Below are 15,905 nucleotides of genomic sequence, written 5' to 3'. Positions count from 1 at the left end.
TTCAGTCCGAGGCTTTTTGCTGCTCTGGATGCTCTGTCAGGGTTTAATGACACAGATCGCTTAAATAATAAAGTCAAAATCCCCCGCTGAGTTTCCACGATCCAGATTTCCAAAATTAACTCGACCCCTCATTCTGCGTCTGCGAAGCCGCTTTGATGAAACCAATAACTGGCAAGAGGTTGATCTGCTTCTGGATCTTTGATGAAACTTCCCTGTGGGGAAATTGTGCCATTCTGTTCACTGATGCAAAGGACAGTTGTGTTATTTTTTACAGGCCTGTCACAGAGTATACAAAGTGGTTTTATTTTAGAAACGGCTACTTTTCAACTCCTCACACCTCCTCGAGCTCGTTCAAAGTCTGCTCGGTCAGAGTGAGTCATTATTTGTGGTGCAGAGACGGCCGCGTCAGAGTGAGGGGCCCCGCCGTCTGCTCTGAGACAGGAGGCTATCTGGCCTCAAGATGATGGTCTGGCCTTATCCGCCTGTCTCAACATGTCCTACCCTGCAATCACCTCTTCCCCAGGGGTGGGTGGGAGGTGTTTTTATGTTGGTTGGGAATCTGCGGTGTCAAGAAGGTGGGCTGGGGTTGCTCCACTGGGGTTAAGTGGAATGTGGAGGGAGGGGCAGCAGGGGAAGGGAGGGTTTGAACAGTGAGGCGGCCAGCTGCAGGAATGGAGGTTGGGAGGGGACAGAGGAGATGGTTTGTAGGGAATGTCAACCCGCCATTTTGGTCCAGACTGAAATCTTATGAAACTCCATGAAATGTTTTCAGACGTTCATGACCCTCAGAGGATGAACCCCATTGACTTTGATGATAACTTGTCTTGAGTGTCAGTGCTGCTTTACCACAGACCATGGCTCAGACAGCTGCTGTGTACGAGTGTATGTAGGCCGCTGCCGGTTATATCACAGCACATCCAGACAACACAAACGCACACATACACACACACACAACTACTTGCTTGTGCAATTGTGTGTATTTGTGTGTGTTTTTTTTTCATGTGGCAGCATGTATAAGAAGCAGCGATGTGTGTAAAATGATAACCGGAACAGTTATTTGCTGCTAATGAAAGCACATCTCTGTCTGTGTGTGTGTGTGTGTGTGTGTGTGTGTGTGTGTGTGTGTGTGTGTGTGTGTGTGTGTGTGTGTGTGTGTGTGTGTGTGTGTGTGTGTGTGTGTGTGTGTGTGTGTGTGTGTGTGTGTGTGTGTGTGTGTGTGTGTGTGTGTGTGTGTGTGTGTGTGTGTGTACTTGTTTTTGGTACCTCTGGACCATTTCCAGCATAAACACTTAACCATGTCAGGACAAGTAGACCTAATGGGGCCAAAGCACGGTCTTAACGTCACAAAATGTCACTTCTGAGCTCCTGGTTAATGTTAGGGATAAGGTTGTGGTTAGGCTGTCCACAATGTGTGTGCGTGGGGAAGGTCTACTCTTGTGTTTTCCATCTTTATTATTTTATTCTCCTCTTTTCGTCCCTTCTTCCATCCACCTCTGGTTCTTCCTCCAGTCTCTTCCTCTCTCTCCCCCTTCTCCATAGATACAGACGGAGAATTTATGGAAGGGGGTTTGAACCCCACCTCACCCCTCCTCCCGTTGTTTCTGAGCAGATCAGCATGGCATTCTTGGTGTGTGTGTGGTGTTGGAGGTGCTCCACGTTAATCCTCTGCTCTGAGGGGACACATGCACCACATGGAACATGCTATGCTGTAGTCGTCATGTGCGACACATGATATTTGACCCACACACACACACACACGTACACGTACACATGCACACACACCTCTGGCTTGGGCAGCTGGGGGCACCAGCAGTGTTCTATTGCAATAAGCGTTTTAGGCTCCTAAGCTGATAATCTGTCTGTTTTGGTATTTACTCCCTCAGCAGGGTCCAGCAGCTGGAGGAGACATGATTGGTTCACGTCTGTGTGTCATGGCAGGTTTATGTCTGTTTATTTGTTTGTCAGCTTCAGGACAACACAGATGATAATTTGTGGTGTGTGACACATCTGGTTGTAGCCGTCCTGACAGGTTTTTGGTATGATTGGCAAAAAAACGACGTGTGCTGTCAACATCTCCTCACTGCTGTGATAAAGCGCTTCACTTGTCTTCCCTCCCGTCTCTTTAGTTTGTTGTCTCCGTTGTGTCTCACTCTTTCTTCTGTGTTAGTGCAGACCCTTCATCTTACCCACAACACACAGCGCTCACTTCCTGTGCAGTGATCACATTTGGTCCCGGGCACCTTTGCATCTTTTAGAGGACCTGGGTTTTTTTCTGGCCTCAAAGTCAAGGCACCAGGAGGTGGGTGTTCCCGTTACCCAGCTGCCTCGGGGAGGCTGTGGCACACAGCTGTGTGGTGACGGATGAATCGAGGAGGAGGGAAGGAGGGGATGACGCCGCTCTTTTGTCCCGAGGCCAGTCGTTGTGAGGATGACTGCTCACTCTTTGTACAGCAGCGAAATATGTCTTTGAACATTTCTGCCGACCAGTTTGACGATTATGTTTTTGGGTCCATCATAAATGAAAAATACAGTGGATATTAGTTATACCTGTCATTGAGTACCAAATTGTCATCGACTAAAATCTAAATATTTTGCTTCAATTCTTAATCCCACTTTCTCTCAAAAGCTGACGTTTGAAAGATAATCAACACTAAATGAAAAGAGTAGCAAATTCAGTTCCACAGCCTTTCTCATGTTTCTGACCCTTTCACACTTTCTTTATCAGGAAAAGGTCGGTGCAAATTAAAATCCAGTTGCACTCATAAAAATTACATAAAAAAGGCATTAGCTGTTAGTCGTTGTGAATCCATCTCCACCCTCTCCATTATTAACAATGAATGAGGCAGCAATTAGAAAAATACAGGAGAACACAGATAAAAAGCTTTTCATCCTAAAAATGATTGGTTTGCTGGGCGCTTGAATAATGTTGCACAAGATTCACCTGAACCCTGATTGAGGAGAGTTTGTCGGTCACTTAAAATGATAATTTCTGCTTTAAGTGATTCAGTTACAGATCCTCGCAGGTTGAAAGAAAATAATGAATATTCAGTATATGGAGAGAATCTCATGATAAAGCGTAAGGCTGCAGCACACCGAGGACATTGTGCATCTTTGAACGGCTCTCGACCTTTCTGCATATCATCCACTCATGCATGAAATAACACAGGAAATGAATACGGGTCATTTTTTAAACATTTGTACTATCTGAAGAGAAAACAAGTTTTTGACCTGAGCAGATCTTTTAGTCTGTTTGTGGTGATAGTTATAGAACAACCTACTGCCAAGACGAGGTAAGCCTCATTTTACAACTTATTATTAACTTATCCGATTTACTATACATTTTGGGCAGTACTTTTTTTCAGCATTTATTTTTCTGATGTCATTTTCTTTTCTTTCAACCACTCTGAGAATAGTAAATCTGTTGTTCACAGTGTGTTACTGGTTTAGTCGAGGCTGGAGGAGGATGACTTCTGTTTAAAGCATTGCTGGTCAGTGACAGTATGCATTTATGGATGTGCTGTATATTGAACATAAACAGAAAGCATTAGAAACATATGACGAGAAGCGTGGATCATGGATTTAGCCTCAGTCCGTTTATCTGGCTGCTGTCATGTCAAATCCTATACAATTTAAGCGTTAATCGTTTTTTTCCCGAATTCAAATATGGTCAATAAGGTCAGTTTCTCATACACTTTGTGCCCTTTAAACCTTTTGAATCTCTCTAATATAAACAGGGACATCCTCTTGGCCCATCTTGGTTTTCGTAATTTGTTATTTCCCAGTTGCCAAATTCAGCTCTGCCTCCTTGGGCCCAGGAGCTCACCTCCCGTTCCTGCCACCTTCCCAGATGATACATTGCGCTCATGAATTTTGTCTCTTGTTGCCGAATGCTTTTCCCACAGCTTTACAAAACTCTGAGCCTGTGTTATCACAGTAGAAGCTATCAGTGAAAAGAATGTTGTCTTTTCCTGCTCAAAATAACAAATGGAGCTGAAAGAACCGATGTAATCCCGTTTGTATGCCAACTGCATTCCAGCGCTGCAGCATAGGTGGTCACTCTCTCCGAGTCGCACCCAGTGGGCAAGTCCAAGAAGTAGAGCAAGTGGGAATGTGGTTCTAATGCTGACCCAAATGCACAGAGTACTAATGCCAGTCAGATATGTGTTAGAGGGAAGATGGGAAATAGTCAATTGAAGTTGGAATCCTTAGGACCTTATAGTCATTGAGGGAAAAACCCACCCTGAGTTAATGGTTCAACACGTTGTCGGTGAGGTTTGATTTACATTAAAGCAATCTTGTTTTGGTGGAGTAACTTTCTACATAGATAATGTGACATTGCATAAATTTGACCAGAGGAGCCCAAAGACATTTGATGGTAGAAAATGTTCATTGTCGTGCTCTCACTGTGGTGATTCTGATACTCGCCTGCATGTGTAACAAAAATCTGAGTTGAGAAATTCACAATTGTGTGTATGTAATGCTAGGAAATGAACTTATTGAACTTTTGGCTGAATGGGCAGCGGCTGAACCATGGGAAGTCAGCAAAAACAAGGATTTTCAGTTATTGGTAAAGCGACACTCTCCAACATCTGAATTGGCACAGGAGCAGCCTCATGTCACCGGAGTCGGTGTCGTGATGAGAAAACACAACATAGGATATGATGGTGTCAGTGTTTGGAATCAGTTTGACAAGATGAGAACAAACTAGTCCACAGGTTGTAATGTGTGTGTGTGGGGGGGGGGGGGGGGGGCTCAGTGCACGTGATTGCCAGACAGTGTTTGATATTACTGTTTGGACATGATTGAATTGTGTGAGTGCATCATTGTGGGGAAATGGAGAGTAAATTGACTTGTATTGATGTCCCACTCTCTACATGAGAGATCTTCATCAGTGGCTCAACGTTAACAAGGATGTTTCCTGTGCTTGTGATGATGTTGTCATGACATTGCTTGAGTCGGCTGCAGCGTTTAATGACTTTGTCGTCGTTGTGTGGACGAGTCAGCAGGAGACGCATTACGAGCTTCTGTCTCCCCCCCGCTGTCTCCTTCCACTGTACTGTCTAATAATGTATGTCATGAAAAATAATCTGAGACCATTAATCTGGATTGTGCATTTTTTACGGCCGTGCCTCACAGTCCTCAGGAGTGATTACACGCTGCTCTCCACTGTGGAAATGTCAGCGGCAGCTGTCTGAGTGTAACTTCAGTCCAGACACGCCTCAGTTCATCTGGTCATCCGTACATTGAAATGCCACTCTATAGCCTGACCTTAATTTCTCCTGCATGCTCGGTCTCACGAGGATACCCAGGACCTATAATTGGAAAAGAGCGACTGTAAACGCACGTTAACGATACACGAGGAAATCTGAGCACACTACACAGCATGGGGGGGGGGGGGGGGCGGTCAGTGCCTTTGAAGAAAAAGGTCAGTGAGGTGAAGAGAAATGACCTTTGGTTCTTGTTAGGGGATAAACAGATTGATATATGAGTAGATGCTATTACTTGCACTGATTGAGGTGATACGTTAATTCTTATTTATGATTAGATTAGGAACACACTTCAGGTTTATTTCTGCAGCTTGGTTAAATATTTCTGACCTGTCTCAACTTTCATGTGAAGGAGCTGCACTGGCCTCTCTCTCTCTCTCTCTCTCTCTCACACACACACATAAACACAGGCGACTTTGTTCGATTCCCACGCTTTGGCACCCGCACAGCAGTCACGTCCCCTCTGCACCACATCCACTTTCCTGTCTGTCTGGCTATAAACCGTTTAACTTCATCAGATGACTGAAATCAGTTAAGCAGCTGATTCTGTTTTTGTCTTTTGTTTGTTTATTTTTAATTCCCCATGGCAGGACAGGGGAGATCAGGAGGCTCCGATTATTTCGGTCAGTGTGTCAGGCAACATGATTATTTGGGGTCAGAGAAGGTTCCTGATTAACTGGGAGCTGTGTGATAACACTTTGATTTACTTTTTCTGTAATTTGCTGTTGATAAGAAGCTCATTTTTATATAAAGTTTGGTTTTACTTTATTTGATGCAGTAAGAATAGGATGAAACTGGATGATGAAACCGAGACGACTCAGTAACAAAGCAAATAGGTGGATTTCCCCCAAAATTAATTATTCCCTAACGCGACAGTATTTTTGGCTCAAAAAACTTTGCCTGTTTTTTTGTCGTTGCGATCAATAGATATCCTCAGTTTCGTTTGATAAGCAAACATCTAATCTGGGTCCAGACTGTTTTTTTCATCTGAGCTGGCTCTGTTACTGTGTCTTTGCCGCGTGTCAGGTTTGTTGTGTTTGTCAAACGTTTGTGCTCCTTCGGGAATTTTCCTCCACGTTGACCATTCACAGGGTCGATTGTAAAGAGGCATTGTTCACGTCTTCACTGACCGAGCCTTTGATTCCTTTTGTACCTGAGGTGATTCTCACTGCATACCAGCGTCACACAGGGTGTGTTGAAATATCTGCGCTGCACATTGTTCCCTTTGTGTGTTTTGTCTATGTGTTGGGATTCGTGGAACCAAAACCTTGTAACTCATTATCTATCATCCTACAGGTGACGGAGCAGAGCTGACTTTAGCTATAACAGCGTCTCTGTTCTCAGGATCAAAGCGTTTGAATTCCTGAATGTCACCGGGTTGTGTTATTTACAACATCGTCCTCTGTGTGAGTGTGTGCGATTTTACTACCTAGTAACCAGAGGGAGATTAGTTTACACTTGTGAGGGCTGGTGATTTAAGGTGAAAGTTTTCAGGGATTAATTTCACAGAGAATTAAGTTGACTTCCTATTTCAAGTTTAAGAAAAAACCTTAAATCTGCTTAACAGATTTATTTTTAGCCAAACAAGTGATACACACTATACTGATGTGCTAATACTCTTTTCCAAGGTGATGTGGCTAACATGTTATCATACATGGTTATTACGAAGAAACATTTGGATTATCTAGCCGTCCGATGACTATAAATCAAATCCACACTCTTCGTTTGATCTTTATTTTTGTATTTAATGCTCTGCTTTGTTTACAAGTTATTCACTAACTGTGTCTGTCAGCTGCTAAGCAGATAGTGTGGTTTTCACAGCTTTATGAATAAAAACATATGCAGCCAAAGATGACAGTGGTGAAAGTGAGCCAAAGCAGGAGAGATTTACTGCCAACTTGGATGTCTGGCATATACTTGGGTTCATCAACAATAACACCTTACATATACATGAAGTAATTTGATTGATCCTGAATATAAAAATATTGTTTATATAAGCTTTGATTTTCTGCTTCTTACTTAAGCTGCTTTCAGAAATGCGCTGAACTCTTGACATGTTTCTGGAATTTGCCAGAGGGGCTGTTTGTGAAAACGCAAAGGGCCACGTGAGTCGCTTCTGACGTTTTCCAGAAATTGTTCTACCGGCCTCCTAGTAAAACATCCGTAGTATGTTTTACAAGCATGTGTGCATGTTGATGGTGTTTCTTCTTAGTTAAAGTGTTTTACCGGCAGTTAAACCTGAACCACGTGTTTAATCACCTCCTCACGAGGCGACATTGGCTTTTTTTCCTGCTCTCTACAGTCGTCCTCAAACAGGACCTTGCTTCACTTCTGAGAGTTCTCTTGGTGAAGATGAGAAACTTCTTCTTCTTCTCCTCTATATTACTGTAGATTTGTATGCACATCATTCTGGAGCTTGTGATTACACTCCTGTGAGTGTGTGTGTTCTGCAGACACCACATTTGGATTTGAAACTGGTTCTTTCCAATGTGGTCAACAGGTTAATGAAGTGTGATGAGAGTGGGATTAAAACATGCTCCCTTTCAGCTCAAATTTAATGTTATGCAGGTTTGGGATTATATTGAAACTTTCAGGATGTGTCACTGAGACTCTTGGATCTTAACTTGTTCACTCTGAGGGGATATTTGAGGGAAGGTTTCATTTGCATGCGTCGTTTGGCAGCGCAGTGTGAGCACGTTAAATGCACCTTAGCTCTTTGACTGTGGTTGAGACATGTGAGAGGTTCATAACAAGCTGCTGTGATAGAAAACAAGTTATGAGTCAGTGAGTCAGTCTCACCCTCTTGATTTTTGTTTTGAACAGGATTATGGGAAAACAAAAAGACTGGAAGAGACAATATTGTGTGGTCTGGCTGAGGGATGGCAGCCAGCTGCCAGTTTCATCCCAGTTTGGAGCTGCCCAAGCGGCTACGCTCATCACTGAACCAGTTCACACAAGCATGGACACAAAGCCTGTCAGCAGGGATAACAGAGGAGCTTTCAGGCACGAGCTTGCAACCTGCACAGTGTAATGGAAAATATTCTTATTTCCAGTCATATATAGACAGTAGATCATGACTCTAATCTCTGGGATTAGTTGTGTTCCAACACAACTCTCACTGACTACTTTTACAAAGACACCAATATTCTGACTGTTGACCTAAATTCCAAAAAGATATTAGAATAAAATCTGAATAAGATTTTTTTGATTATGGTGTTTACATGAGTTGCTAACAGAATATTCCATTCCGTTTGATTATTACGTCCAACGTTATTTCACCAGTTTAAAAACCCAACCTGAAATTCTTTACGATGCTACCAAACAACATTTTGAGTGTTTGTATTTCATTTCAATTCTAAGGTCGGAATACTTCACATGTCATAATTTGATTATTTCCTATTCTGGCTATGTCTTTAATTTGGTTGAGGTCATCAGAAAGTGACGTTAAATGGCAGTGTCTTATTCAGGCTTTTGTCCTAATCAGGTTAATATCTGAGTATTGGTGTCCATGTGTCCACGTTTGTGTCGTGTAACCAGACTTCTCCATCCCGTCACACACTTTCTACTCTTTTACACGCAGCCTCTCATCCTCTCTGGCCCTGCGTTATTCTTTAATTTCTTTTCTATTTTTAATCTCCACTCCCTGTCACATTAAATGCAACGGGATTCAAATAAAAAGCTTAAGGACTCTTTTCATGAAGTTGCGGACACATTTAAAACAACATCTGCAAAAGATCCAAGTATAAAAACATTTTTTTCCCCAAATGATGGTTTGGTGCGTTTAAAGCCTCGGCCCCTGTAACATGAGGGCGTGTGTCCTACTTCTGGCTGTTTGCTCATAACCGTTGTTTTACGTAACACACTTACTAGTCTGCTGTTGCCATGGTGAGGCTAATTTATACAGGCATTAAGAATTAGGCTCCTGTTGTTAACATGCACTGTGGGCTGACACTGGGTTTTACATATAAATACACACTCGCATGCACACACACACACTCAGAGGACTATTCAAGAGTTAATTGTGTGTGTGCGTGTTTGGTTGGGTGTGGGTGGGTGTGGGCGGGTTTGGGGTGAGACTCCTGTGTAAAGGAGGAGAGTGAAGTTGGCGCAATCCGTGTATTTGGAGTGTTTGGGTGTTTTGTGCAGAAGCATATAACAGATGAGAAGCTCAGAGCGACTCATGATTTGTTATATAACCTCGTCTCCTCATGTGATGCTGCGAGCGTAGTGAAGAAAATCAACAAGAGTGAACGGCTCTCATTGCTTTTCATGGGAAAAAGAAAGTTCCTCCTAACTGTTGCTGACTAACGTGAGGGTCTGATGCCGATATATTTTGATAGATTATTTAGTTTTTATTATTTCCATATATATGTATTTTCTCCGTTGGGTGAGAACTTGTCTCTCACTCATTAGTCTGTGTACCTGTCCATCTGAGAGAGCCACTTAGATTGAAAGAATTGTGTGGGAAACAAAATTCCTGGATCCGCAACATTTTTAAAGGTTTCTTTCCTGTCACACATTTGATATGTGAGAAGAGACAAGATAATTATACCACTTTTATCCGGTCGTGTGTGAGTGAGTCTCTGAAAATGAATGCAGGACAAACAGTGAGTTTCAGACACAGCGTCCACCTGGAGTTTACTGAGCACAAGGTGTAACTCTGAGGTAAATATGAAGCTATTTTCTACATCTACTCTCCGGTGAGAATATGCTGTACTAGTGTTATTCCCCCGAGTCTCCATCACAGGCAGAACTAACTGCTGCTACCGTTTGGGAACATCGAGTTAGTGAAGGGACTTGAAACTGAACAGCTTAAACCATCTGCTACCATTGTCCTACATTTTTTTTATTCAGTGTCCACATCTTCTCGTTCTCCTTCTCCTGTCCTTCCTCAGTGAACATTAGGTAACAACATGTACCATCATTTTCCTCCCACTGCTCCTCTTTTTGGAGAGTGAGTCAGAAAGTCACAGAGACAAACAAGGCCGGGCAGAGAACTGTGCTGCTGAACATCCACAGACTGAAATGGACTAAAGTGCTTCAGAGCATTAGAACAAATTGCTGTCATCCTGTAAAAAAAAACCTTTACCCGTTGTCAGTCGTGATGATGCGGAGGTGGTGATATAGTTGTTGTATTTCATGATATGTCCTCATCGTGTTATTGGATACGTTTCTGTTGTCTAGAGCATTTTTTCAGTTAAAAAGGTAAAAAAAAGCCAAAAGCTAATTTACTTACTCTGGTTTTTGTTTGCTCCATATGAAGAGTCAATCCCTCAGACTGGGAATGGACTTAGACTCAGCCTCTGCAAAGTGAAGCCAATCCTGAAACATGTATTCTCTCCAATGACCAGTAGGGGAATAACTCCACAGGTTGAAAAACTTCAGTTTCAATGGAAATCCGTGAAATATAAAAGACCCAAGTTGTGACTTGATTTATAACGGTAACTATTTTCACGAGGGGTTTATGGTTTCAATCTCTAGCTTCAAGTCTTCTTCAATGCAGCATATTCATTTTGTAAATAATGTTCCTCTTTAGATTAAAATAGAGGATAAAGCATGGTTTGTGTTTGTGAGTAATCGACAGTTGCCATCGTCCAATTGGTGCAGGTCATTGAGGTTATGACAAACTAATTTAATTGAGGCCTGATATTTTTACAATTTAACGGTAAACTTCATAAATACGAAGAAATACAACCAATAATACAGAACTTTGATTGAGAAAAGTTGACTTATTAAAATAATATAATATGAATTATGTAATTGCACCATTTCCAATATGTTTTTATGCATTGTTTTTACTGTTAAGTTTTCATATTGCCATATATCAGCAAACGTGGGCGCAAAAACATATATGGCCGATGTTATCCGCAAATCGATAAATGGGTCAGGCCCTATTTTTTTAATTTATTGTCTCATATATAAAACACTAGCCTTTATAACGAGATATATAATTTTTCTATCTCTGAGTCAGAGCTATCAGGGTCCTCTGTGTTAAAGCGAGCTCGCTGCTATTAATAGCCTGAACAGTATCAGTCTCACTGTCCTTTTGTCCCCCATCACTGAACATGGAGCTAGTCTTTCCTCGTGTCCCGTGTCGGGTCTTTGTGTCGGTCGCAGAAACCAAAGGGGGAGGGTATCAGGTTGCTGGTTCAATCACTTGCAGTAATCTTTTGTGTGTATCAGTGTGGGTATTTGTGTGTGTGTGCGTGTGTGTGTGCGTGTGTGTGCGTGTGTGTGTACATGCTTGCATTTGTTTGATGACACGAGCCCGACCCAGGCCCCCACCACCACCACACAGAGAGAGTCTGTCCTCAGGAGACAGCAAGACGGATGGACGAGTGGAAAAAAGAACACAGGGGCCTCTCGAACAGATGACACACGTGAAGAGAAACCAACGTGCAGTGTTTTGTCACTTGTCACTTTGTTTGTTGTGTAACTAGTAAGAGCTGAGCACTGAGGTGTCACAGGCTGATTTCCTCCCAGCTTGTTACTAAACTTCCATCCGGCTTCATCTCTCCTCTCTCTATATTTCTATGTTACCATACCTTTCATGAGGCTCAGCTGTGAGGCGACAGAGATTCAAAAGAGAGAAATTACTCTTTGTTTTTCTCGTCTCTCACAGTCGTCACGCTATCGCCACAGAGGTCGGCATGTTAGTCAGCTGAGCCGGTGTCATGAGTGCCATGTTGAACCTTGGTTGGTGTGTTTTTCTATTTGGTGGCCCATGGTGCACATGATCAGTAGTTTAACGGCTTGCGTTGCAGCAGATGAATGATGCGGCTCAGCAGGAACTTTGCCAGTGGTCCCAGGACCCATGTCCAGTGCTGTTGAGGGTTAAGCACGGGTATGTGAGCGTAACGTGAATCCCTTCATCAGAGAGTGTTTGTGCGGCTCTGTGTGAGTGAACGTGTACCCTCCAATTTGCTGCTTTCCCCGTGGCCACTAATCTACAAGAGCTCGACTAGGAAGACGTGTAATAGAAACTACAAGTCTGTGGTGTTCGCTGTTAACCACTCGCATGTCTGTAAAGGAGTGTGATTGAGGTCTAAGGGTGAGGGTAAGGTTCAGTTTAAGGTCAAACACACATTGATAAGGAAACAGACTTAATTTTAAACACCAACCACACACGGGAATGATGAAAGTTCATGTGGTCAGTGTGTGGCTGAGTGAATCTCACCTTGTGGATAAATACAAAAGATTGTCCTCGTGTCTGATTCTCTTATTTTGACAGAGTTGAGCCGAACTTAACTGTTAACTTAACGTATTTGATTACATTAAAGTTCCTTGTAGCTTTATTGCATAAGTTTGATGCAATGGGAACACTTTTAAGGAAGTTTCTTTGTATCATGTTGAGTTATAAATAAAGTAAACTTACACATAAATATGAACATTAAACACACAATTTGTGTTTTTTGTAATCGAAATATATATGTCCGCATTTTAGGGCAAAACAGTTTCGAGTGTGTTTCCAAATGCTTATTATTGAAGGTAACCTGAGTCCAGAGATTCCTGCGGCACTACAGATAGACTTGTACCCTGATCTGGACACAATCTCCTCACACTGGTCCAGTGAGTGATTGAGTTATGTGAGTGGACTCTTCCCTCTGGGCACTTGTCTGTTAAAACGTTATCTGAAAGCTGGACATGGACCTTTCTCTGTCTATTTTCAGCTTCTTCCCCAAAGTGCCCACGTGACTCATGTTGCATCTTCAACTTAAAAAAAAAGAAAAGGTGGAAATCTGACTGACTGCTGCTGCTAAATATACACTGATAAAAGATGTCGTAACTAAAAGAGAGGCTGATTAGATAACTCTGACCAAGGATGGTTTGGATTGGCTTTTATGGAATTTATTCCATTTCAATGACTAAAAGGCAAAAAGGGCCTTTGTGTGTAGGTAATTCTGCCTGTGACACATCTCTGGCTTTTAAACAGCTGTCAGTCAGGTGCATTGCATATGTAGAGGAATGTAAATCTCACTTCTGGTTGACGCACACCACACTCCATGAAAGGTTACACAAGTCTTGTTGTGCGAAACCCGCCTGAGGTGGGAGAATCTGAAACAGTAACAGTGGAAGTATGTTTGAGTGGTGAAAGATAAACCAGAGGAGTTGAGACATGTCCGCGCCGGCTCTGAATGCTGCTTGTCCACATGGCACATGGCGAGCATCACTTACAGTACTAACTTTGTGCCGCATTGCACAACAATGCTCACTGAGCTCCAGTTACCCTCTGTTTAGACTTGGTTTGGGTGTAAATACAGTTCATAACATGATGTATCTCCGTCCCCAGTCCTTCACTCCTTGTTTAAATATTGTCCCTGTATGTAACAGATCTGTTCGTGTGTTTTCTTTCTCCAGGTGTGGCGTCCCACATCCCAGAGATCATGGCGGCCGGCACCCACTCCCCCGGTGGGCCCAATGGCATAATCCGGAGTCAGTCCTTCGCCGGGTTCAGCACGCTACAAGAACGGCGCTCACGGTGAGCAGAAACCTTGAAAGCTTTTTGATATAAAGTCGACTGTGACTCATTTCTGCAATAACAACTGAGTTCAGAGTGTTAACGAGGGAAAGTTGTTTCAGTATCACATCCTCAAACGCAGTATTTATTCAAGTGTAAAGCTCTTCAGGCCAGTGGTTCTCAAGTGGGGGACTGTGGACCCCTGTAAGTGCCAGAGGTCCGTGAAAAGTTTCCAGATTCATTCAATGCACGAGATGGAGGAGTTATCCTTTAATACGTATCTAATATCTTTCTAAGACATTTCTTTCCTGTTGTTCTTTCACATAATTAATTATATGTGTGACGTTTACATGAGGGTTCCCTGGAGTATTGTCTATCTTGTAGAGGAGTCCTTGGCTGAGGAACGATGGAGAACCGCTGCTTTAGAGAACACAACAGATCTCCATTCTCCTTAATATAGCAGCATTAAGGGGAAGTCATTTTTTCATTGTACTCTTAAAGGGCTGCTCCACTTATTGAGGGTCGTATCGCAGTCAATCTTTATTTTAGTTTTTAAAGAACTTGTGACCTTTCCTCGGATGACATCTTCTGATGTGGAAGCGGTAACCATGGTGTTTTCAGTCATTCACTGCTTTCATAACAGCTGGTGACTCAATACAACCCTCCAAAAATACAGCTGCGCTACACAACAAGAATCAAACTGAATTAAATCTCACTAAACCTTTTTGTGCGCGTGACGGTGTCTTTAGCTGTTTGCTCTTCTTACACATCCACTGAAAACAGGCTTCAGTCACACAAAGAGACACGTTTCTAATTCCATAACCTAAGATCCCACGAAGGAACTTTGCTCTGTCTTACAACAAGTTCCCTTTCCTGATCATTTCATCTGTAGCCCCAAGTTACTTGTGAGAAGCTGGATGTTGATAAAGTTCTGAGAGTTTTATCAGCGTTCTTCCCTCGTTGACTCATCTGTGACGGCTCTCACTCCATTATCACGAGACAAAGACACATTCACGTCCCGGAAATATCTCGTTTGGGATCTGAGGCTTTGGTCTGTCGCCGTCTGGTTCTCCTCAGCAGCTCCTGCTGCGAGAACCTATTTGAAGACACTTGTTCCCCTCGCCTGTTCCTACTCTCGGCTCAGACGCTGAATGGGGTAATTGGTTGGAATGACTCGGGTGTGGGGGCGACTGACAGCAGCGACTGACAAGTTACCATGCTGATAATGAGTGAGGTGGAGCGCTGCAGAGATACGGCTTCTGAGGCCACTCAAGTGTGTGTGTCTGTGTGTGTGTGTGTGTGTGTGTGTGTGTGTGTTTGTGTGTGTTTGTTTTAGACCTCAGCTCAGACCCTCCAAGTGTGTACCCATGTGCATGTTTCATCTGCATTTACGCATGCATGCATACCGCAAATTTTGCAGCTTGTGCGCCAGTGTGCAAATCCACAATTATAAGTCAGTATGGAGTTGTGTTAGCATGTATGCATATGTGTATTTCTCTGTGTGTGTCCCCGCCAAGAGACCCTATTGCACCACAGCTTGCGTGACCCCAAGGCTACGCGGCGCTCTGATTCAGTGTTGGCCTACATTTGTGGCAGCTTAGCTTCACTTGTGCTGCTGGCGTGCGGCGAAGACGTGGCACGTTCCGACTTGTCGAGCGCTGGAGAAGGCCGGGGCCACGTCCCCGAGACGACTCCGGGATCGTTTCATTAAGCGTCGGGGAAAAATGTAATTCGTCAGCTAAATCTGTGATGCTTTAAACAGCTGAAATGTGCATGGGCGGTGATGATGATGATGATGTGACCTTAAAATGGAAAGATGTGAAGAGGGAAAGCCTAGTGAGGGGGCTGCACTGCTCCTCATTTACACATATCTACATATGAACTGTATTTCCCTCTGCCTCTCGCCTGGAGTCAGTCACAATGCTGGTCAACAGCTGGAGAACTGTGGAGAAGAGACTGGAGAACACTTGAATGTCATTAATCGCTGGGAGGGAGAGAGAGAGGGATAGATAGAGGGAAAGAGAACCTCTCTGTGTGTGTGTGTGTGTGTGTTTGTGCGTTCACTCCAGCAGAAGACTGCAGCCCGACACAAGCTCGCACAGGTCACGTCAGCCTTATACAGGTCAAACTTTGAGTGTTTATACTTGTGATTTAGCACAGTCCTGTGACTGATGAGGATC

At 43.3% G+C, this 15,905-nt stretch overlaps 1 protein-coding gene across 3 annotated transcripts in view; it reads left to right on the top strand.

Moving 5' to 3' along the window:
* ripor2 (RHO family interacting cell polarization regulator 2) overlaps positions 1–15,905 on the top strand; it is a 59,397-nt gene that overhangs the window by 22,244 nt on the left and 21,248 nt on the right. For all 3 annotated transcript variants that reach the window (XM_053447123.1, XM_053447121.1, XM_053447122.1), the window contains exon 2: positions 13,626–13,746. In XM_053447123.1, coding sequence (XP_053303098.1) covers positions 13,652–13,746 — 95 coding nt within the window. In that variant the 5' untranslated portion in view covers positions 13,626–13,651. The remainder of the gene's footprint in view (positions 1–13,625; positions 13,747–15,905) is intronic.

The sequence above is a fragment of the Pleuronectes platessa genome, chromosome 18 (genome assembly GCF_947347685.1).
Source record: "Pleuronectes platessa chromosome 18, fPlePla1.1, whole genome shotgun sequence".
Lineage (NCBI taxonomy): Eukaryota > Metazoa > Chordata > Actinopteri > Pleuronectiformes > Pleuronectidae > Pleuronectes > Pleuronectes platessa.
This window is presented reverse-complemented; position numbering and strand designations above follow the sequence as displayed.